Here is a 24,508-nt window from a genome sequence, read left to right as displayed (position 1 = left end):
GAGTTGTTGCTGAGGGAGACACAGAGGAGCAGCAGCACTTGCATTGTGAGGGAACAATACCTACAACATTTTGTTCATGGGTGGTGTGGCTCCCTGACTAAGTTTCAGTGTGCAGCTGCATCAATGCTGAGTATCCCAACAACTGGAAAAGGCAAAGGGAACACCCACGTATCACCTGGCTGTGGCAGACAGATGGATACTTCCAGGAAGTGGGGATAGACCAGTTACCTATCTTGGTGGTTGCCAACCAGGGCCAAGGTTGGTTCTGTAGAACGCTGCATGTGGGAACGTGTGGCACCAGCACATGCTCCCAGACCTCATCACACTTGTGATACATTATGCATTCATAAACACATCATGACTTACTGACATGTGAGACTATTGCACCTGGAAATTGTGGGCTTTGTGGCGTTTTGGTAGCAAAGTAGCAAAGTGTGACTCCACACTAACTAGATACAAGAAAACTGGGGGGGAAATAAGAAAATTAAATGTCAATGTCTTGTTTTAGATTTTCCTTTTTGAGCGGAAAACGGGGGGGGGGCAATAGTTTCAGAGAAATCAGAAAAGCAAAATATAGAATTTTTATTTATGGAATAACTGAACAGATGGTACATTGATCTTATTGCTTATGTTGTTATTGTATTTGTATTGTATTGTATTTGTTATTGTAAATGTTTTTTTCACGCTTGTGTTTTGCAAATGTATTTCACTCATATGTTAGTTATTTTTGTTGTTTATTGTGCTTTGTTGTGATGTAATTTACTACTACTACTACTACTACTACTACTACTACTAATAATAATAATAATAATAATAATAATAATAATAATAATAATGTTTCCAGTGCTATTTTTTTGTTGTTGTGTTTTTGTTATTTTGTTGTTTTTTTCCTCTTTGTTGTGTTTTGAGTTTTATGTTTTTCTATTTTGTTTGTGTTTTTTTGGTTTCACTGACATGCTCTCTGATTTGAGTTACATTGGGTTTTTCCTTTTCTTTGTGTTTCATAGATTTTGATAAACCGCTTCCTTCTGTGCCTTTATGTTTTGCACTTCACGACCAAACTGCCCCATTTTCTTTTCTTTATTATGAAACTACATTTTAATTTTATTTATTATATTTATTTATTTTATTTCATTCAAATTGCATAAAATACTGCTTTGTCTATTCTTGCAGAAGAAAAATTACAACCTTTGCTTTCAAAATGAGATACTGCATTTACATGACACTTAAGAACAAAATATGACTGTTGCAGTGTTTTGTTCTGATTACATTTGTTGCCATTTTATGCATATTGGTGAGAAAAAGATAACATGTGCACAGCTTGGGCAATAAAATTATTAAATGATTAAAAAACAAACCAAAAAAATCAGGCATTTTTTAAAATAAAAATAAATACTCAACGGTAAAAATGTTTAAGATGGAGCCTCCTATACATGCTGTTGGTCAGTCCTGAAAGTATTCTTTAAATGGAAGAGTGAGAGACACTCTGTTCTTCTCATACTGATGGGATTTGATCCCCAGACACTGTTGAAGAGCTGCGAGCGACACCTCACATCTCCTTTACCTGCACTCAAAATATGATAATGTCCTGCTCGGTGTGTGAAGCATTCAATGATAATTTATCATCTGCAGTTATTACTATGCATTACATTCATGCATGTGAAATCTTGTCATTATTTGTAACGTCATTATTGTTCCACTTCTGTGTTAGTGTTCTCTAATGAGCCCATTTTACCACAAGTAGGTCACATGGAACTGTTTTGCAAAGGCATAACAGACTCGTGCTGAAACATTCTGCATACTCTGGCCACAAATATGGATCAGTAATGAATGTTTTATGTATGAAATTAATATGTTTTCATCCAAGTGGTTGAGCAGAATGGACCTACTTGTTGAGTACATGTATGTGGCTACCACAGGCATTGTGTTATAATGTGGAGCTGATAACAATATTTACAGAGGAATCCTTAAAATGGTGATACAAGCACAAAATTTGGCAAAAGTACACCTTAGATATTACTCTTTTGAAAAAACTGATGGGCCACTTGAATTTTCAATAGGTGGCCACGTAGGGGTCAATTGAAGAATTACATAGGGGTCAAAATATAAAAATGCTACATTCATATTGAAAATTATACCACATTATTTGTCTGATTGTAAAGATTCCAAAAAGTTTTAGTTTGGACTATCTATGAGTGAATTCTATAGAGTTATGGGGTAAAAACAACAAGAATGGTGACAGTTCAGTTTCAGTTTGTACAGGGGTCAAAAGTTAGAGTTGCTCCAGTTTTGTTCAAAGGTGATGCAAATTATTGGTTGAGTTAATAGGGTTTCAAAAAGGAATAGTTTGCACCATGTGTCATGCTTAGTTATCACGTTACGGGGTAACATATGTCACATGTCATAGAATTCAATGGACGTCAACATTATTTGACCTTTACTTTAGAGACCAAACATTCAACACAGTCAAAACTATTCCATTTATTAATCCAAGTAGCTCAATCAACAGTTTGCACCATTTTTTACTAAAATTGGAGCAACTTTAACTTTTGACCCCTGTACAAACTGAAACTGACCTTTTTCACCATTCTTAAGTTTTTTACCCCATAACTCCATAACATTCAGTCATAGATAGTACAAACTATACCTTTTTGGAATCTTTATGATCAGAGAAATAATGTGGTATAGTTTTCAATATGATTGGAGCATTTTTACATTTTAACCCCTGTGTAATTCTTCAATTGACCCCTATGTGGCTGCCTATTGAAATTTCAAGTGCCCCATCACTTTTTTTCAAAAAAGCAATGTAGAATTTGTGCTGGATTTGGTGCTTGTATCACCATGTGAAGTATTGTTTCAATTCTTTTCTACACTATTATAATGTGGAGCCAATTGTCACAATTTAGTTGTCAATAAAATAATTTAGCTCATGATATTTAGTAAAATTATTAACTGGGTACCAACCTGATATTACACTATCAACATACATTTTGAGAATACATTTGCTCCATAAGCCAGTTTGTGAGCCAGATGCATATCATTTACGCAGGCTAGCAGGCTGCAAGAATATTAGGATACCTACGTAGGATACCTACGACTATACCCTGGTAGTATGTAAATTCTCAGTCAATCAGAAAGTCAATACCCAAAACGTCATTCACATGATTAGGATATGATTAACATACCAATTAACATACCAATACACGTAACATAAACGTAATGCATTCTGGGTAAAATGTACTAATAAATAAATGTGTCATTCTGCAAATTGCAATGCTTTATACTACTGCTGTGGTGAACATGTTGATGTTTCTTCGAGCTTGTTAAAATTTTGTCCATAGGTGCTTTTGATGTCTAAATTATGAAACAGCATGACACCATAAATGAGTGGTTGGTTTGTTTTATGTGCTTCAAAGGCCATGCTTCATGCTGTTGGAGTGCAGTACTGTTGGAACAACCCCAGAAATTTCTCCTGCTTGCTCACAAAAAGCAGACAATTTCAGAATTGAAACTCTTTTCTGGAGTCTGACTTGTCATGCATTTCAATCTTTAAAGTAACGTATCATTCCATAAAAGGAATTAAAACTTTTTTTATGGAGTAATACGTTAGTTTAAATAACTTTGTGTTTTCACACTTCCTCACTTACTACACAGTGGTTAAAGCCACTGTTATGCCATGGTAAGTAAGTAAGTCCCTTTGGCTCCTCCCTTCTTTGGACTTGGGGTCGCCACAGCAGATTCCAGGTGGATCTGCATGTTGAATTGGCACAAGTTTTACACCGGATGCCCTTCCTGACGCAACTCCACATTATGCAGAGAAATGTGGCAGGGGTGGGATTTGAACTAACCACGTGGCCACCAATAATATAGTTCATTATGAAAACCACCACCCAGTTTGCAAAAATCTACATAAAGCAGGCCTGTTAGCCTCAGCTTGTTTGTTAATGCCGAAAAGGGGGACATGCTTGGCTTCAATCTTGTTTTGTCCACACTCCACCTCTTTACCCATTTAATGGGTTGGCTGGGAGTTGGGTGGAGTCATGCACTTTCAAGATGGTGACATATGGAGCTGCACCATTTGAGCTTCAAGCCCGTCCTTCAGGAAATCTATGGGTGATGTCACAGAGGGTTTGTCCAGAATAAGTGCAGTCTGTGGTAGAGCCCGACCGATATATCGGCCGGCCGATATTATCGGCCGATATAAGCCCTTTTCAAAGTACTCACTCTCGGCCAAAATTTTGCCGATAGAACGCCGATAATTTCTCATAAACAGAACAGTTACTGAAATAATGTTTGTGTCGGCAATGTAAAATGTCCTTGCACCGTTTGTCCAGTAGATGGAGCTCTGACTCCATTCAACTGAGAGCTGCTTACACCCCTGCTTAAATGTGTTCATCACCATCCCCATAGTTCGCCATCACACTGCACTGATCGGTTGACAAAAGCATACAAGTAAGTTTATAAGGATCTATATCCTTAACCTGAACCTATATCTAAGTTGCAGCAACAAGAGGTACAAGATCAGATGTATTTCACAACTCTTTTTAAGGATATGTATTTGCTAATTTCACAAAGGTTTTATTCTTGATTGTATTTTTTGAACTTGAAAATTTTTCTTTGTTATAAAGTTAATCAATATGAGGACAAAGCTTCAGCTTTTAGCTCATACCTTTTTTGTTAAGGGTCCAAAAAAGAACATTTTATTCATTTAAAAAAAAAAAATAATAATCAGCATTTTTTTCATCCAAATATCGTTATCGGCATCGGCCTCAAAAAATCCATATCGGTCGGGCTCTAGTCTGTGGTTGTGTCCATCTGCTGTGAATGAGGTTCCTCAGACTGTGGACGAGTCTCCGGCTATCTACAATGTAGCACAACTAGCGAGACCGTTTTTCCCAGGTAGCATGGCTCTCTGTCATCCTCTAGTGGCTGGCCATGTGTTAATAAAGCTGTCTGTTTGAAGGGCTATATAAGTAAATTGTTTCTGGCATATATTTTGCACTTCATGCTGCTAAAGCTTTTAGTTTTGAGGGGATTTGAGGTCTGTGTGTTCACGGTTTTGAACACCACTCAGGCAAAAATCAAAGGCAGTGATGGCCTCTCAGTGAGGAAGTCCCATAGAGGAAACGTTACACCTTTGACCCCCAAAGTAGCAAACTGCACCTGTCACAGCATCGACGAGCAGGAAACTCTCATTCCTGTCAGTGTAAGCCTCTCTGGGTAAGGACATCAGCTAAATGCCACTCAAAAATCCAATACTTTCAACCACTCAAATCCACCAATTCATTAACTTTCCTCCCATGGGCATTCATACGGCAGCGGCACCAGATCCCATTACGGCACCGACAGACACGAGAGGAGTTCAGCTTAAAAAATGAAGCTGGGTGAAGTGGCACATCGATGGAAAACAGTGTAAAAATAGAATGCGTTTGTTTTGGCAGCAAAGCTTTTCATCACCGAGTTTCTCTGCTCAAAGTGATGGCAGCAGTAATGGCTTTCTTCATATTTTCTTTGACAAAAACTGACAAACAGATGCCACAGTCAATTTGACAAACCGCGCCACTCCACACTGTTGAAATTCAGTAGAATTTTGGTAGTGTGATGTACGTTTGTTGCGGTGCAGTCAGCCTGGTAAATCAGTATAAAGTGGGGTTTGGACATGTTTGAAATGGCATCTGTAACATATGTGCATGCCGTGTCTGCTCGCAAATGTCAAACCTGCTGCAGCTCCCTGGTGGTTCTGTGGCCTTTAGCTGCTAGATTGGCTTTGCCTCGTTGCAATTTTGTCATTGTCACAGAATGAAAGCAATAAATATGAACAGTGGCATGCCAGAACAATCACAACCAGTGAAACGTGAGTTCATTCGGAAAGATTCACTCCTTTGTCATGGGAAATTTGAGGTTGCATCTTCCCCGTTTCCCAACAGAAACCTCGCTCCAAGGTTTTGCACATTTTGTACATTTTCTTGTTTGGCTTCATCTGTAATTCTGCTGCAGTGATTCAGTTCAGATTCTGTCCTTCTCTTTTGTTAGCTGGCGTTCAAGGTAGCAAAGTACTCGCTCTCTGCAGATTTGAAGTATGCACTCTTCGCTTATGATGTCAAGCAGGTGAGTTTCACAATAAAACACATTTTACGCGCAATCAGAGCGCTGCTTTTCAAATATTTGTCAATGCAAGAAGAGGGTCACACAAACAAAAATTTAAATGTGCATCCTTGTGTCAACTGCACTGAATCATCCTTTTGCTTTATTTATTTACCAGCACGCGGTCTGTTACATCCTGATCAGTACCTCAGGGCGCTGTCACTCAGTCATCTACATGCACAAACACTCCCACGCACTATAGCAGCATCTTTAGCTGGTTATTTGTTTAGATCTGTTTGTATTCAGATTTCTGTACTTTTGTTCTCTGGGGAATTCTGCGGTTTTGTGTTTCTTGAAAGCGACACAGTTTGAATAATTCCCAGGCCTGGACCGAAGCCTGCCTATTTGAGTTTGCGCCAATTGTTTGCTACCTCAACTGATATTTTCCTGGCAAATTGCACCACCTGCGCTGAGCAGGTGTGGATTTATTTGCTGTGTTTCTGTCTTGTTTGTGCAGTTTTGTGGCTCTTTCTTTGTCTATTGGCAGAGGGTGTTTGTTAGCATTCAGTCACTCGCCGTCAGGTTTTCTTCTCCGCTCACATTCAAGGTTTTGCTATTGATTTTTGGAGATATTTGCAAGCACATGCACCCAATTAGGCCTGTTCAGAAGCAATGCAGTGGCATAAAAGCCAGAAAAGGATATGTGTGTGTCTTTGGTAATGTTGAGTCAGAATTAGTTTTAGAAGACCTAAGAATTCAAGAGTTCACCTCCCCTGAGCTGCTGAGCCCTAAAACATACAGAAAAACTGTTTTTTTTTTTTTAAGCAGCATTTTGTGCAGATTTTCCTCTTTTCCTCCTTGAGATGCAAATAAAACCATTTACTATGGAGTTTCTTTTAGTTTGTGCACTGCCCTGGTGTGTTGTCCACCTATGGCAGGGGTGGGCAACGAGGGCCAAGACCCTGCAGGTTTTCCTTGCAACCAATCACCTCGGCAGGTGGGTTGCTGATGAGCTTCTCCTCTGAACATAAATACCTGATCGTCGATGTTGCAGAGGCAATTGGTAGCAAAGAAAACCTGCGGTGTCTCTGCCCTTCATGGTGCATGATTGCCCACTCCTGACCTATGGCATCAAGCACCTGGGATGGAGGAAAACAAGTTAAAGGAATCTGTGTAGGCTCTCAGTTGTCCAGATGGTTTCCATAGTGGAGACCTCAGTCTGCAGTTCATCTCCACCTTAAAGACACTAACCACACGTTTGACGACAAGGAAGTTAAAATCTTAGCCAGAGAGAAGAAATGGTTTGAGAGAAGGGTGAAAGAGGCATTCTATGTGAAAGAGTTGAAACCCAGCCTTAACCGAGGAGGGGGTCTGAGACACGCTTTGTCCACTGTTTACAATGGGGTACTCAGATCAAAGCACTTTCAGTCTTTTGTTCATGGTAATGAGTCATTCACGCCATCAGGAGAGGCGTCAGTCCTTCGTTAGGAGGGACAGCTACCCTGTCATTAGGAGGGTGCTAACTAGAGCCCAATAGGTGCTAATTAAAGCAGTTGTTCAGTCACGAGCCAATAGCAGTCTGCCTCCCGGTAGGAGGCGTCTGCTTAGGTTTAAAACTCCAGCTTTTGTGGCTTCTGTTTGTTCTTCTCGACAAGGGTCAGACAGAAGTCAGACTACCAGAGCAAGAATTTTAGCTGAGGAAGCTTCTGCGATTTGAAGCGAAACGTCCTCGTGTCAAGCAACCCAGTCCAGTTGAAGATTCAACCTTCTCTACTAAGTTAAAGGAATGCAACAAGTTTTGGGGGCCGTTTCTGAAGATTACTGCCTCAGCATCATGATCCACTTTGGAAAAACATTTTAAATGGGTAAATGCAAACTTGGAGATGATGTCATAATATGGGAGATGTTGGTGACTGGTGTAGCTCCAGCAGTTTAAGTAAAGAGGTTCTGGTGGGATTTGAACAGCAGAATTTGGCTATGTCCTTCTCAGGCTTGGGGAGTAACGGAATACATGTAACGGCGTTACGTAATTAGGATACAAAAAAAAGGTAACTGTATTCCGCTACAGTTACAGAAAAAAGACATATTCAGATTACAGGTATATTTAGTAAAAATGGGGATTAGTTCACAGGATTACAATTTTAATGCATTTTATGATATTATCTGTATTTAATATATTTTTTTTCTTTGAAACGAAAACATGGACAGCATGACATCTCCTAACCGGGCAAAATATTGATGAAGTTCCCGGATGTTAATGTATTTTCAATGGAAATTCGCGACTGAACACACGCAGAAAAATGCTCGCAAAATACATGTTAAAATGTCATTTTGACCTGGATATCAAGCCAGTAAAATTAAATGACACTAAATTATGTCAGCAAAGTATTAAACTTACTCTGACACACACACATTCCCAAATATTAGTGTTGAAAGTTACACGGATCTGCGCTGTTCAAGCTGCTGAGCTGATTTGTCCTGCTGCAGCTGCTGCTGTTCAACGCAGCACGGCTCCTAAAACCATAACAATACATATATATATATATATATATATATATATATATATATATATATATATATATATATATATATACTCAACAAAAATATAAACGCAACACTTTTGGTTTTGCTTCCATTTTGTATGAGATGAACTCAAAGATCTAAAACTTTTTCCACATACACAATATCACCATTTCCCTCAAATATTGTTCACAAACCAGTCTAAATCTGTGATAGTGAGCACTTCTCCTTTGCTGAGATAATCCATCCCACCTCACAGGTGTGCCATACCAAGATGTTGATTAGACACCATGATTAGTGCACAGGTGTGCCTTAGACTGCCCACAATAAAAGGCCACTCTGAAAGGTGCAGTTTTATCTCACAGCACAATGCCACAGATGTCGCAAGATTTGAGGGAGCGTGCAATTGGCATGCTGACAGCAGGAATGTCAACCAGAGCTGTTGCTTGTGTATTGAATGTTCGTGTCTCTACCATAAGCCGTCTCCAAAGGCGTTTCACAGAATTTGGCAGTACATCCAACCAGCCTCACAACCGCAGACCACGTGTAACCACACCAGCCCAGGACCTCCACATCCAGCATGTTCACCTCCAAGATCGTCTGAGACCAGCCACTCGGACAGCTGCTGAAACAATTGGTTTGCATAACCAAAGAATTTCTGCACAAACTGTCAGAAACCGTCTCAGGAAAGCTCATCTGCATGCTCGTCGTCCTCATTGGGGTCTCGACCTGACTCCAGTTCGTCATCGTAACCGACTTGAGTGGGCAAATGCTCACATTCGCTGGCGTTTGGCACGTTGGAGAGGTGTTCTCTTCACGGATGAATCCCGGTTCACACTGTCCAGGGCAGATGGCAGACAGCGTGTGTGGCGTCGTGTGGGTGAGCGGTTTTCTGATGTCAGTGTTGTGGATCGAGTGGCCCATGGTGGCGGTGGGGTTATGGTATGGGCAGGCGTCTGTTATGGACGAAGAACACAGGTGCATTTTATTGATGGCATTTTGAATGCACAGAGATACCGTGACGAGATCCTGAGGCCCATTGTTGTGCCATATATCCAAGAACATCACCTCATGTTGCAGCAGGATAATGCACGGCCCCATGTTGCAAGGATCTGTACACAATTCTTGGAAGCTGAAAATGTCCCAGTTCTTGCATGGCCGGCATACTCACCGAACATGTCACCCACTGAGCATGTTTGGGATGCTCTGGACCGGCATATACGACAGCGTGTACCAGTTCCTGCCAATATCCAGCAACTTCACACAGCCATTGAAGAGGAGTGGACCAACATTCCACAGGCCACAATTGACAACCTGATCAACTCTATGCGAAGGAGATGTGTTGCACTGCATGAGGCAAATGGTGGTCACACCAGATACTGACTAGTATCCCCCCCCCCCCCCCCCCCCCAATAAAACAAAACTGCACCTTTCAGAGGGGCCTTTTATTGTGGGCAGTGTAAGGCACACCTGTGCACTAATCATGGTGTCTAATCAGCATCTTGGTATGGCACACCTGTGAGGTGGGATGGATTATCTTAGCAAAGGAGAAGTGCTCACTATCACAGATTTAGACTGGTTTGTGAACAATATTTGAGGGAAATGGTGATATTGTATATGTGGAAAAAGTTTTAGATCTTTGAGTTCATCTCATACAAAATGGGAGCAAAACCAAAAGTGTTGCGTTTATATTTTTGTTGAGTGTATGTGGTCAAAACTATTTATATTTAGTTTCTTTTGTCTGTATTAGCATATTTGATATTGGAGTAATCCAGAAGTAATTGAAAGTAATCAAATTACATTACTTTAATATTATGGCACTTGGATTACGTTACTGAGTACATTTTTCAACAGGTAACTAGTAACTGTATCGGAATACATTTTTAAAGTAACCCTGGTCTGACCCAACCCTGGTCCTTCTAAGGCTGTGTCCTGTGAAGATCTGGCCATCTGGCACAGTGGAGGCTCAGCGGTTCTGAACTACCCTCTGGTGCCTGGGAAACTTGACAGCTACATGTGACAAGTTAAAGTAGTGCGTGCAACCCATAGTTTAGTAATAATTTTTCAATACTGTACTTATACTTTAAACACTACTTCCTTACAATTGTACATGTGGAGTCTGAAGTTGTCCATATGCTGTATTTTTTATTTATCACTCATTTATCACAATGACTCTTGGGATTTTTTGGGGGATGCAAAGTATACAGCTGTTGCACTCACAAGACCAATGCTCTGCCAGGTCATCATAAATCAGACCACAAGCCAAGCTAATTGGGACATATTTCAGTCTGATTTGCTGCTTATATACTTGTATTAACTTCTTACCACAAATTTTATCTGGACCCAAGGTCACAGATGCAATTTAGCACTGAATTTCTTTTCCTGCAACTAGGACTATATAGTCAACTGCAAATCCTGCCAACATTAACCAAGAGAATTCTTTGGTTTTGGGGGTGACTTGAACTCTTAGACCCTGAAACCTATGCTGTACCAGGTCAGCCAAAGGATCGCCCCACAAGATAAGCTAGAAGATGTTTCACTCTGGATTGAACCTTTCTGCATACCTTCCTACCACATTTGGATGTTGTGCCAAGATCACAGCTGCATTTAAGCATCAACAATCTTTACCTCCAACTGGGACTACAGGGTCACCTGCCACTTCAAGAACAAGCCTATTTGCAGCAGAGTGACATATCTTTGTGTTTCTGATGGAATTTGGATTCCATGTAATGATCATGAGACCAGCGGTCTACCAGGTCAGCCAAAGGAGAATCCTCCCACCAGCCAAGTTAGTAGGAATGTGTTTCAGTTTGGATTTCACCTTGTAACCATATTGTCATCAGTACACACAACCTTTAAGCATGCGTATACTGTGACAGCACAAGGGAGGTAACAGAACAAGTAAACATTAGTAGCAACAAACAAACAAACAAACATGGTCTTAGAAGAACGTTGAAGATGAAAAGGGATGACTTGATGTGGAACAACAGTTTCTCAAGGTAGACAGGAGAAAATATTATCTGCCATGTGTGTTGTTGTCCCACTCTGGAAAAGGTAATTGCCTGGATTTCAGTAGCTACTGTTCTTTCTGTCTAGAACAGTGCTTGGATTCAGGATTTAGTTCCATTAAGTGTCGCTTAGTAACCAGAACTGTCTGGCTTCACACTCAGGAACTCAACCGTCGACCACATCTGAGCTCTGTGACTACTCACTGATGGAAGCACAAATATAGTCAGTGCTGCTCTGCAGCATATGTTGATATTCCAAATATTGGTGGTCAGTTTTAGGAGCACAAGATATTCAGAGTTTGTCCACATTTGCACACTGCAGAGTTGACCTCACACATGACATGTGACTACTTAACTAGTCATAATTTGCATTCTGCTTGAGAATGATTGTTTTAGAAATGTATAAAGAAATGTATAGGCTCGGATCCAGTTTAGCAGTTTTGTGGATCCACTGCTGGTCTGAGTGTATCAGTAAACTTTGGCTGATGTTTTGAGGTAATGCTGTTGCACCATACATCTATAACATCTGGTGCGTTTGAGCACAATTAAGGTTTCTGATCAAATAAATTCTGCTTTTGCATGCTTTAAACCTGAATGGAGAGAAAATTATGGTGGACAATCGAGGTCACAACATGTACAAATTAAGACAGCATTAGTAAATACAGAAAACACACACTATCAGTTCAACAACAGACGCACACTCCTCTTCAACTGCTTATCCAAGATCGGGTCACGGGGGGCTGGAGTATGGGGCCATTATTGTAGGAAAAGTATTTCCAAATGCGTATTTTGATCTGTGTGTGTAAACAGATCCACAAATGCGTATAGCAATCTGTGTGTGAGTATTTTGATCCCTGTGTGTGTGTAAACAGATCCACAAATGCGTATTGCAGTCTGTGTGTGAGTATTTTGATCTGAGAGTGTGTGTAAACAGATCCACAAATGCGTATAGCAATCTGTGTGTGCGCATGATCTGCGTGTGTGTGTAAACAGATCCACAAATGCATATAGCAATCTGTGTGTGCGAATTTTGATCTGAGCATGTGTCATATTTTAATTCAACATGCCAAAATCCATAATAAATAGCACATTTTATTTCTGAATCAGACAACTTTGAAATATTTGTATACCAGCATAACCACTCATTTATAGATACTGCATGCAAATTAAACTGTGTGAGTCCCCGTCTGTGATTGGTAGATGGTCTAAGGGGCGGAAACAAAGCAGTGTGTTTTTTATGCTGTGTGTCCAGCATAAACGACACACTGTTGCATTCCCGATATTTGTCTTTTGGTCATTTACGGGGCCATTATGCCAGGCTTAAAACAACAGCAATGAGTGATGTCATCAGTGCTTGCGCCCTCTGGTGGAGGCACACAGACAAGTCTCCACATACATACACAAATTGCTGCACGCATTTACAGGTCGAATGCGTTAGAACTGTAGCAAAAGTCACATGTAAGAACACATCCAATCGAGTGGCCCATTTTCACAGACACACGGATACACACGCACAGATCAAAATATGCACACACAGATTGCTATATGCATTTGTGGATCTGCACACACACACGCAGATCAAAATGCGCACACACAGATTGCTATACGCATTTGTGGATCTGCTTACACACACGCGTAGATCAAAATGCGCACACACAGATTGCTATACGCATTTGTGGATCTGTTTACACACACGCGTAGATCAAAATGCGCACACACAGATTGCTATACGCATTTGTGGATCTGCTTACACACACACGCAGATCAAAATGCGCACACACAGATTGCTGTACACATTTGTGGATCTGTTTAAACACACACAGATCAAAATACGCATTTGCAAATACTTTTGCTACAATAATGGCCCCATAGAAGAGCTTCATGAACAGAAAATTGCATTAAAAAGTTTTGCAAATTGAGAAAATGCTCATAAACAAAGAACACAAACAAATATAACCTGCAGCAATTCAATTTCATGACATGTCTGCTGAAAATTCATACAACACACATAAAAACAGACACACTTCAAAGAGCCACAACACAACGACAGTGCCACTGTCGCGGCTGCACTCTGCGTTTTTGTTATGACTCCGAACACACATAAAAACAGACACACTTCAAAGAGCCACAACACAACGACAGTGCCACTGTCGCGGCTGCACTCTGCGTTTTTGTTATGACTCCGCCCATTCGCTCCCCTCGGGACGTGAACTCACGAGCTCCGGCATGGGATTCGGACTCTCTAACCAGAAGGCTAAAACCCAGGGCTCTGGCCTTGGGCCCAGAGAATCCTTTTGAGCTGTTGGGAGTGAGTTTTACTAACTACATCTGCACAGCGACACCTGCTGGCCTCCGTTACACCACCAACAAAAAAACAGCTTCTGGACACTGGCATATCATCAGCGGGCCGTTTAGTGCAATGGTAATGTTCCATTATCTTTATGGTCTCCTGGCTGGCAGAGCTGAGTAAGTTTATTTACTTTATGAATGATTTTACTCTTAAGTGAACTATATTTTGATGTTTTAATATGTTATTTGCGATGCATTAAATGTTTTTTGTGTGTGTGTGCTATGGAGGTTTGCAGTGTGTCCATGCATTGTACTGTATGACTTTGCAACAGACATTATCAAATTAAATTATTGCGTGCTGCAGGTTGTATTTGTGGTCTCTATGTTTGCCGGCATTTTCTTAAATTTGCAAGGTGATTTTAATTATATTTGTTGCAGAACTGATACAGGTACTTTTTGCAAGTCCGGACGTGTTATGATCTGTCATGGCCACCCTAAAATATATGTATTTTTTGTCATTATGTTTTGCAGATATCTGCTTGGCAGTTTCCTTCATGCTTTATAATTTTAATTGCACACTTTGAATTAGAAGTAATCTTTCTTCAGTCCTCAAGACTCTTTCTTTGAGCCATTCGGCAACTGTCTTTAAATGGTTCACGAAGGAAAAACATACTGTTTCAAAATCAACAACCCATTACCTAACAGTTTGTGTTACAACCACACATGCTCTAATACTGAAATTAAATTCATGTTTTTCTTGTTAAATATTCCATTTTATCCAAGCAATTATTTTATTTTTTTTACAGCAGAAACACAGACTGAATAAAAACTTTGTGCTGCGGTGTGATAAATAATGCAAATAGCTGTGGGTAGTGAGCTTATCTACATTCTGCTTCTGTGTTGAAATTGTTAGTTGCGTCCCGCCTGTTTACACAACCTGTCTTCCTGTATTGTTTACATTCTGGTTTTTTCCTTGTTATTTCTCCACTCTTCCGGCTTTTTGTTATTTTTGCTGTTCCAGAGTGCTTGCTTCTTCGAATCACTGACGTTACATATTAGCATAATGTCAGAGGCCGCCTTTGCTGCGAGGTGTCAGGCGGGATTGTGGATCGATGTTGTGCACATCAGTGTGTGTAACTGATTGTACTGTCCTTGCAGATGTACAAATATTCCTACACAGCATCCTACATTGTGTACAACATCTACACACGGTAAGCATTACTCCCTTTCACCGCTCCTTGTTGATAGGTGACCACCTTTCTGTGTAGTTTGAATCGTCTTGACATCATTTCTGCACCTGATGATAGTGTTGTACATTCCGGAACAGATGGCGGTTGTTAATAAATGTGCTTTGTGTGGAACAGGGAGGTGTGGGAGCTAAACCCGCCAGAGGTTCACAACGCAGTGCTTCAACATGCAGCTTGGGGAAGACAAGGACAACAGTTGGTAAGACGGAGCCGCTGTGTGTTTGCGTTTTTATGTCATCTATTCGCTCTATTTTGTTTCTGGTCACGTCAAGGTCGTAGGTCAAAGGTCAAATCAAAGTTCTAAAACACCCTAATGACCACATCGTAGGAACGACAAGATACTGAAACTGTTTTCTGTGTAGAATTTTGCTTTCCCGGGGCGAACAGACGCATCAGACCTCTGACATCACTGATGTCATATGACATCATCGTTGTGGGGCAAGTGGGCACTGCAATCATCTGGATGGCTTGTTATTTGGAGTTTTCAGTGACAAGATTACTATGGATTAGCTGTTTGTGCCTGTAATTAATTATATCAATGTCCATTTATTTCTACTGAGCGAGAATTGATTCCACTTATCCACCTTAGAGAAAAGCCAACAACAGAGTAACAAAACTAGTAAAGTAAGTCCCTTTGGCTGCTCCCTTGTTTGCACTCGGGGTCGCCACAGCAAATCCAAGGTGGATCTGCATGTTGAATTGGCACAGGTTTTAAGTCGGATGGCCTTCCTGACACAACTCCACATTACATGGAGAAATGCGGCAGGGGTGGGATTTGAACCCGGAGCCTTCTGAACTGAAACCAAGCGCATTAACCACTTGGCTCATATATATATATATATATATATATATAAACTAAATTTAGTGGAAGATACCTGGTCCACTAATGTTTTGCATGTTAGCTGAAAAGCTAATCTGCCAGCAAAAAATTATGACCATAAAAATAAAATACAACAATAAAAATGACTGAGTGGCGACTGTTTCCAAGATAATTAAGTATTCACATTTTATACCCACATAATTATATAGTGTTGATCGTGGTGTTTTAATGATAAATCATGGGCATAGGTCTTTTCATGTTTCTCTTATTGTTTACATAATAATATGCATATGTCGCGGAAATGAACGAGCGAAGCTCGTTAGCATCTCACTGTCATTTAGGTTCTTCAGACTATTTTGAGGAAATGCTTCAGGGGAGCATTAGCATGGCAAAAACCTTTCAGCTTCTGGGGGAGCTCCACCTCTCCAGACTCCCCCCCCCCCACACACACACCTTTTTAGGCATTTTTCTTTATTTGCCTCTCACATGCCTGAAAAAGCCAAAGCATGAGCATGACTAAAACCTTTCAGCTTCTGGGGGGCTCCACCTCCCCCAGACTCCCCACCTTTTTAAGCATTTTTCTTATTTTGCCTTTCAGCTTCTGAAGGATTCTGCTCCCCATACTCCCCACCTTTTTAAGCATTTTTCTTTTTTTGCTTTTCAGCTGACTCCCTAATTACAGCCCTCTTAACCCCCCGCCACTTTAAGCATTTTTTTTATGTAGATGTAAATTAATATTCAAAGTTTTCAGCTAGTTGACAGTAGGGCTGTACAATATGGCCAAATGATCATATCTCAATATTGTCATATAAATTGTCATGTAAATGTTACTTATAGACATGCTGTCCATATTCTTGAGCTGCTTAGGTGGGTAGGGAGAGATCCCATGGGATAAAAAAAGCTTTTCAACCAACCATCTCTGGTTCTCCAGACCAGGCACCTAAGTGACTCTACTCTCTCTCTCTTTTTTTTTTAAGATATTTAGGTGTACCTTAGTAAACACTAGTAGAGTTCCACCTTAGATTTGGAATGTATAATAGAAGATATACATTAGTGAATTTTCATATCAATATGATATATGATGACTATGATTTGACACAAAGTGCAGCAACAGTGAAAATTAAATATTCTTAAACAAACAGTAATGATACCACACTCATTTTGCACTCATCATAAGGTTAGGATACTGTGCCCTCCAAAGGTATTGGAAGACTTGGTATTTCACACATTTTAATTTGTTTATGCCATTTTAAATACAAGAAATACCAAAAAATAAAGAATAAAAATTTCTAAAATTCTCTTCCTCAAACTCAAACAGAAAGCAAATCTCTAAAACTTGAATAAACCTGTAAATAATAATCAGTTTTATTGCCAGTTTTCTTTAGACAAGTCAAGGGATGGAAACATGAACATTTCCAAGTCACTGAATATGTCTTGGACTTTATTTACATCAATTATGAAGAAATATAAAAGTTTCTTTCACCAAAACATCAAATCTCGGCTTTCATCTCAACTGTACTTTCTGTCAAATTGTAGCTGAACTTTCAGGTTTTCTTTTTAAGAAAATCCACCTCTACACCACTTCATCAGGAAACTGGATTTTATATTTTTAATTCATTTATATCAAGTTGTAGAAATTTGCTTTCAGTTTGAGTTAAGGAAGATAATTTTAGAAAAAAAAATGTATTTGAAACGGAATAAACAAATTAAAATGTGTGAAATACCAAGTATCCCAACACTTCTGAGGGCAACTGAGAAACACTGAGAAGCAGCATCTTACATTTCATATATAGTGCAGCAGATAAGAGAATATTTACAGTGAAATCCTGCAAATGGTGATACAAGCATCAAATTTGGCACATATAATCCATAGACATGAACTCTTTTAAAAAAAAGTGATTGGCCACTTGAATTTTCAATAGGCAGCCGGGTAGGGGTCAATTGAACAATTAGACAGGGGTCTAAATTAAAAGATGCTCCAATCATATAGAAAACTACACCACATTATTTGCCTGATCATAAAGAGTCCAAAAAAGGTATAGTTTGGACAATTTGTGACTGAATGTTATGGAGTTATGAGGTAAAACAGCAAGAATGGTGACAAAGGTCAGTTTCAGTTTGTACAGGGGTCAAAAGTAAAAGTTGCTTCATTAATTTTGCTCCAGCTGTATTTGTGCTGAATTTGATGCTTGTATCACCATTTGAAGGTGTTGGGAAGGTGTCGTAGCACGGACCCACAACAGGGGGCGCAAATGAACGGACAATGAGTAAGCCAAAGGTAACAATTTAATGTTGTGATAATACACAACGAAACGTGCAGGAATCTTCACAGTCAATAAACACCAGGTGACGTGTGGGCAGGCTCGAAGATAGAAGACCCCCGACGAGAGAGAAGCCGCGTCCCACATGGCCTCCACCACCAACGGTCTGAAGAACACCGGAGCCGCCAAGTCCCGAGTCCCCAGGTGGCCTCTGTCTTCGGCTGTCGACCCTGGTACTGTTGGCAGAAAGCAGAGATATGATGTGTGAGTGTGAGTCCGCACACTCAGTAATTCACAGTCCAAACACAGTTGGGAGGGAGCACCTCCACCCCCAAATCACACACACTCGTGCAGCTCCTGGTCAACCACTTATCTGAGATGGGGTGTGAGGCGAAGCCGTCGCTGTCACACCAAACGCCAATCCTCCAGATAAGGCAACACTCCAGGAAAACGGCTGCAATAGAAGTTCAAGTTATTACACATGCAGTGTTAGTCAGCAGAGAAATTACCTTGGTACTGGTAGTCGATTTCTCGGCGAGGAGGTGGAGTTGCAGTCCGGCTTTTATGGTGGTGACGATGATGAACGAGTGACAGCTGGTGCAGGGGATGAATGACAGCTGTCACTTCTTCTAGGTCTGGCGCCCTCTCGTGCTTGGACCCGCACTCCAAGCAGGGCGCCCTCTGGTGGTGGTGGGCCAGCAGTACCTCCTCTTCAGCGGCCCACACAACAGAAGGATTGTTTCAGTTATCTGATGCACTAATAAGCCAACAGAGCATGAACCAGCTGCTATCTGTTAGCTTAAACATGTGTATATAAAGCACCCCGAATTAAAGGACAAATGCTGCTTTTAACAACCTGGACCTCGTTTCTGGCATAAAATATGGTCGTTTACTCACCAATATAAGTTTGGTGTCATTAGAAGTCCATAGTTCAAATGACGTGTTCAGTTCAAATCTGAAGCAAACATTTTTCTTATTCTACTAAGGTGGATTAGAACTTTTTATGGTAAACAGCACAAACTGCTGGACAGGAGGAACCTAGCAGTCAATGTGACTCAGTGATTTGAAAATGCAGCTCTTTCAACCAGATGTGGGGTGCTGTGACATGTCAATCATCTGAGTCCAATCAGTTCAGGGGAGTCCAGTGAAACCCTGGCCTCCGCTCTAGCTCCACCCATGCTAGGAAGTATTCAGGATTTGACATTTCCTGTTTCACTGTGACTGAAAATTTGGCACTTCTTGTTTGAGTGTTAGCTTTCCACTGAGTTCTCATGAGATTCCATGGGATCTCGTCTGTCAATTCTTGAAGTGTTTGACATTTGAACATTTCCTGTTTTACTGTGGATTTGAAATTTGGCACTTCCTGTTTAGGACGGCCTGTACCATGAGTGAGCTTAACGCCGCTGCGTGATGCTTTGCTCATAATATTTGCCAGTTATCTTTTTGTAACACTTTAAAGGTCACCAAAAGGGTTATATTTTAACCCTGAGTAGTATAGTAATAGCATACCTTAAAAACTAAAGCCAGTCAACAATTTCAAACACCATTTTTATTCTCAGTGACCCAGAATTAGCAAAGTTTGGTTTTGGCTGTAGACGAGTGTAATTTGTGTGTGTGTGTGTGTGTGTGTGTGTGTGTGTGTGTGTGTGTGTGTGTGTGTGTGTGTGTGTGTGTGTGTGTGTGTGTGTGTGTGTGTGTGTGTGTGTGTGTGTGTGTGTGTGTGTAAATTCTACAAAACTCCATTTTAAAGCAAAGTCTGAGACAGTACGTAAATCACAATAAAAATAATGAATAAATAAAGACTGCACATGACTCATGTGGAGACTGAATAAAACAGAATATTAGAAAACAGAATCTTTTTGAGCCACTGCAGTCTGCTTTTAGAAAACATCATTCCACAGAGACAGCTCTCACTAAAGTGGAGAATGATCTTCTGCTTGCAATGGATTCAGGCACCACTACGGTTCTGGTGCTGTTAGATCCTAGTGTCGTGTTTGATTATGTGGATCATCATATTCTACTCGACAGGCTGGAGAATCATTTTAGGATTACTGGGAGTGCCCTTGCGTGGTTGACGTCATACCTGGCCAGTCGTTCTCACTGTGTTTTGTACAATAACACTACCTCTAACCTTAGCAACATGAAATTTGGGGTTCCACAGGGGTCTGTCTTAGCCCCCCTTCTATTCTCCCTTTATATAGCACCGTTTGGGCACATTTGCGGCGCTATGGGATTACCTTTCACTGCTGTGCTGATGATACTCAGTTATACATGCAGATAACTGCTGGTAATCTCATCCACATCAATTTGACCAGCTAATGCTGGGCTCAGGTTTGTGTGTCATACATCACAACCACAAAGTGAGGAACCTTGGGGTAATTTTTGATCCTACGTTGTCCTTTGACCTCCACATTAGAGATATTACTAGGACTGCTTTCTTTCACCTGCAAAATATAGCAAAGAGTTGTCCCACCTGTCTATGGCTGATGATGAAACCCTGATTCATGTGTTTGTTTCTTCTTGATCGGACTACTGCAATGTACCATTTTCTGGTTTACCGCAGTTCAGTATTAGGGGTCACCAGCTGGTTCAAAATGCTGCTGCCAGACTTTTGACAGGAAGCAGAAAGTTTGACCACATTACACCCATTTTGGTGTCTCTTCACTGGCTTCCTGTCCCTGTAAGATCAGATTTTAAGGTTCTCTTACTAACCTATCAAACTGTTCATGGAGTAGCACCTCCGTACTTAGCTGACCTAATTAAACCCTACGTACCAGCCCGGGCTTTGCTTTCTCAGGGTGCAGGACTACTTTGTGTCCCAAGGGTGAATAAAAAGTTTGCGGGTCACAGAGCTTTCTCTTACCGTGTACCTGTTAAATAAATGGACTGCATTTATATAGCGCTTTTCACCATGATGTCAGGGTGCTGCCACACAAGGCACTCACCTCACACTGGGAGCAACTAGGGGATTAAGGACCTTACCCAAGGGCCCTTAGTGTTTTTCCGGTCAGGCTGGGATTTGAACCAAGGATCCCCTGGTCTCAAGCCCAACAGCTTAACCACTAGACCATCACCTCCCACCTGTTCTGTGGAATGATCTCCCTGTGTCAATAAAAGTCAGATTCTGTAGAGACTTTCAAGTCCAGACTTAAGAAGCACTTATTTTCCCTTTTGTATGGTTAGCATATTTCTATGCTTTCTACCCTTTTAAATTTCATTTATTAGTAAACGGTGCAGGCTGCGGCCTCAACTTGATCTAAATTCTGGGTCTTTTAGTGAAGCTTAGAGCTAGTGGCCGGCGATCACCATAGTATTTCTTCTGTTTTTCTTGTTGCTAAATGCTGATAAATTATACTGTATTTGTTGTCTTTCTACAGCCAGATTCTGTTTTTCTCTCTGTTTAAGGTGCAGCTCCATTTAGAGATGGGAGTGGGTGTTTTCTTCTTCAGGCCTCCCATCTTGTGCACCAGCATGGACTCCCAAAATCTCCCCAAATTTCCAGTATAATTTCCTGCATTGTGTATTGTGTTGGTAGCACGGTCCAAGCAGAGAGTCACCCCCTTTGAGTCTGGTTTGCTTGAGGTTTCTTCCTCAGATGATCAGAGGGAGTTTTTCCTTGCCACTGTCACCTGTGTGCTTGCTCTGGGGGTTGGTAAGGTTAGTCCTTACTTGTGTGAAGCACCTTGAGGCAACTTTGTTGTGATTTGGCACTATTTAAATTAAAATAAATTGAAATTGAAATATTAGGAATATGCCAAATGTTTTTGGCTCATTCTTGGTGATGTGCTTTATTTACTTGAAAGCAAAAAGTGTGTGTGTGGGGGGGGGAGAACAACAAAAACATGCATTTGGTGGTGAGATAAGTCAAGTTCTCATGAAAATCTGTATTCCATTACAATATAAAACAAGAGCACAAGACGACACTCAGCAGGGAGGAAAGGGAAAAAGAAACGCAAAATCATTTGGCCCTTAAGGAGTTCCGGTGTTATATATGAGCAGCTGATATATCCACTGTCTTTCTCCTCAGATCTACATCTTTGAAAACAACATTTACTATCAGTCGGATGTGAGGAGTAATTCCCTCCGAATCACTTCCTCAGGGATGGAGGGTGTCATCTTCAACGGCCTCGCTGACTGGTTGTACGAAGGTTTGTGTTTGCAGAAGTGTTCAGTGTTCAGTTTATTTATCTTTAATTACAACTGCAGTTAAAGATTAATTCCTCAGCCGTCCAGCAGAGGCGGAGCTTATATCACTGCCCGTGGTTACAGAGGAGGGATTTTGGATAGATAGATAGATAGATAGATAGATAGATAGATAGATAGATAGATAGATAGATAGATAGATAGATAGATAGATAGATAGATAGATAGATAGATAGATAGATAGATAGATAGATAGATAGATAGATAGATAGATAGATAGATAGATAGATAGATAGATAGATAGATAGATAGATAGATAGATAGACAGACAGACAGACAGACAGACAGACAGACAGACAGACAGACAGACAGACAGACAGATAGATAGATAGATAGATAGATAATTTGTAATGAAATTAACACTATTATAGGTGCTATCACCCACAACCCCATCCCAGTTGAAGATGAGTGATTGATAAGTGCCAACACTGTTAGCATCCAAAATTAAATCAAATGGTAGTTTCAGTCCCTGCTGCGATGGGCTACAGCCCCCCTGACCCTTAATTGCAGTAAGCGGTTGAAGATGAGTGAGTGAGATCATTTCACTCGACAGAAATAGTGGTACGTCTTAGATAATCTGTTCAGAAAAGCAAACACACAACAAGTCATGTTATAACAGATAGATGTAATAAAATGCTCATAATAACAGACACAGCCTTCTGCAACAGCTAGCGGTCAGAGCCAGCCGTCTCTGAAAGGACAGCTGAGCCGAGACTCAGCAACACCATCTTAAATGACAGAGGTTAAAAGAAGAAAAAAAAATCACCCTCTGTACAGTTTTCATGGAGGGGGGGGGGGACTACCCAAAACATTTTTTTTGTACCATGCTGTAAACATGCTTTGTTTGGTTCTAAAATTGGACATTTTAACATGAGTTCCTATGGGAACCTGCTTTCTTTTGGAGCCAGTCTCAAGTGACCAGTCAAGGAACTGCAACTTTTTCTAGTTCCAGGTACACCTTGTTTAGGGCCGTTGAAGGTTACCGCTTGAAAATGAATGAAATGCAATGACAAATGTTACCATTTGTCATCGAGCAGGCAACCTGAGCTGCAATAAAGGTGTAAAGAACAAATTAATGAATAGAACTTGAATTAGCTGATTTACTTAGTTGAAGAATTTCTAAATGTACCAATAAATGTGTTAAATTAAACAGTCTGGCCCTGCGGTAGACTGGCGTCCTGTCCAGGGTGTACCCCGCCTCATGCCCTATGAATGCTGGGATAGGCTATAGCCCCCCCGGCGTAATTGGAAGAAGCGGGTATAGAAAATGGATGGATGGAAATTAAACAGTCCAGGTGAAGCCTTCACAAATATTTGCATCTTCATATTTATCAATTCTGGAATAATTTAAACCTTTCCTGGGGGACCATCCATCTGGCCCCGCCTACTTGCTACAAAAATGTTTATGGTTTATCTTACCTTTCTGCCATCACTGCAGAATAGTTTAAAACAGCTTAATACTTGTTCCTTCTATTTTTGCCCTTTTAAAACCAGTTTAAGGTATTTTCTTAATGCAGAACTAGTCATTTATTAAATTCAAGAATTGTTCGTACACTTATTGATTAATTAATTTCTGATTCTAAATCTCACATGTTCAGGATTCTGTTTGCGTATTTCCCATTTTGCATATAAAAATGCTCATTTAATTAAGTGTGTAAGTAAGCACGAGGTTGGAGACGTCTGTAGGAGTCATAAGTAGTTTTCAAAATGTTTCAGAGCATTAAGAAAGTCTATAAATTCTGACTCCACGTTCCCATCAAGCTCAAGCTTTGGGATTATGTTGAGCTCCTTTGAGTCGCCAGAAGGCACAAATGTTCTGGGATCACAGGTTCAAGAAACAGTTGCAAGTTAGACATATTTAGTTGAGCTGTGTAAAATGTTTTGGAGTTTGGCTTTTGCACTCACGTAGCTGCAGAGCAAACGACGCAAACGAAAGCCAAATGGCTAAGAATGAAAAATCTCTCCATCCTCCTGCAGTTTGCTTACTTTGTGAGTTTATGTTAATTTTGTTGTCAAGATTCTGCAATAAAACTCTTGTTTCCATGTTATTTTAATCACAAATTGTTGCAAATTTGT

At 40.5% G+C, this 24,508-nt stretch overlaps 1 protein-coding gene across 3 annotated transcripts in view; it reads left to right on the top strand.

Annotated features, from left to right (window-relative positions):
* The window catches only part of LOC117517143 (inactive dipeptidyl peptidase 10-like), a 243,568-nt gene that overhangs the window by 167,341 nt on the left and 51,719 nt on the right, over nt 1–24,508 (top strand). For 2 of the 3 annotated variants that reach the window (XM_034178064.1, XM_034178071.1), the window contains exons 5-8: nt 6,034–6,108; nt 15,060–15,112; nt 15,266–15,347; nt 22,257–22,377. In XM_034178064.1, the coding sequence (XP_034033955.1) occupies nt 6,034–6,108; nt 15,060–15,112; nt 15,266–15,347; nt 22,257–22,377 (331 nt within the window). The remainder of the gene's footprint in view (nt 1–6,033; nt 6,109–15,059; nt 15,113–15,265; nt 15,348–22,256; nt 22,378–24,508) is intronic. The other variant, XM_034178076.1, reaches the window with a different exon arrangement.

The sequence above is a fragment of the Thalassophryne amazonica genome, chromosome 1 (genome assembly GCF_902500255.1).
Source record: "Thalassophryne amazonica chromosome 1, fThaAma1.1, whole genome shotgun sequence".
Taxonomy (NCBI): domain Eukaryota; kingdom Metazoa; phylum Chordata; class Actinopteri; order Batrachoidiformes; family Batrachoididae; genus Thalassophryne; species Thalassophryne amazonica.
Note: the sequence above shows the minus strand (reverse complement) of the source record. Positions and strands in the feature narration are given on the sequence as shown.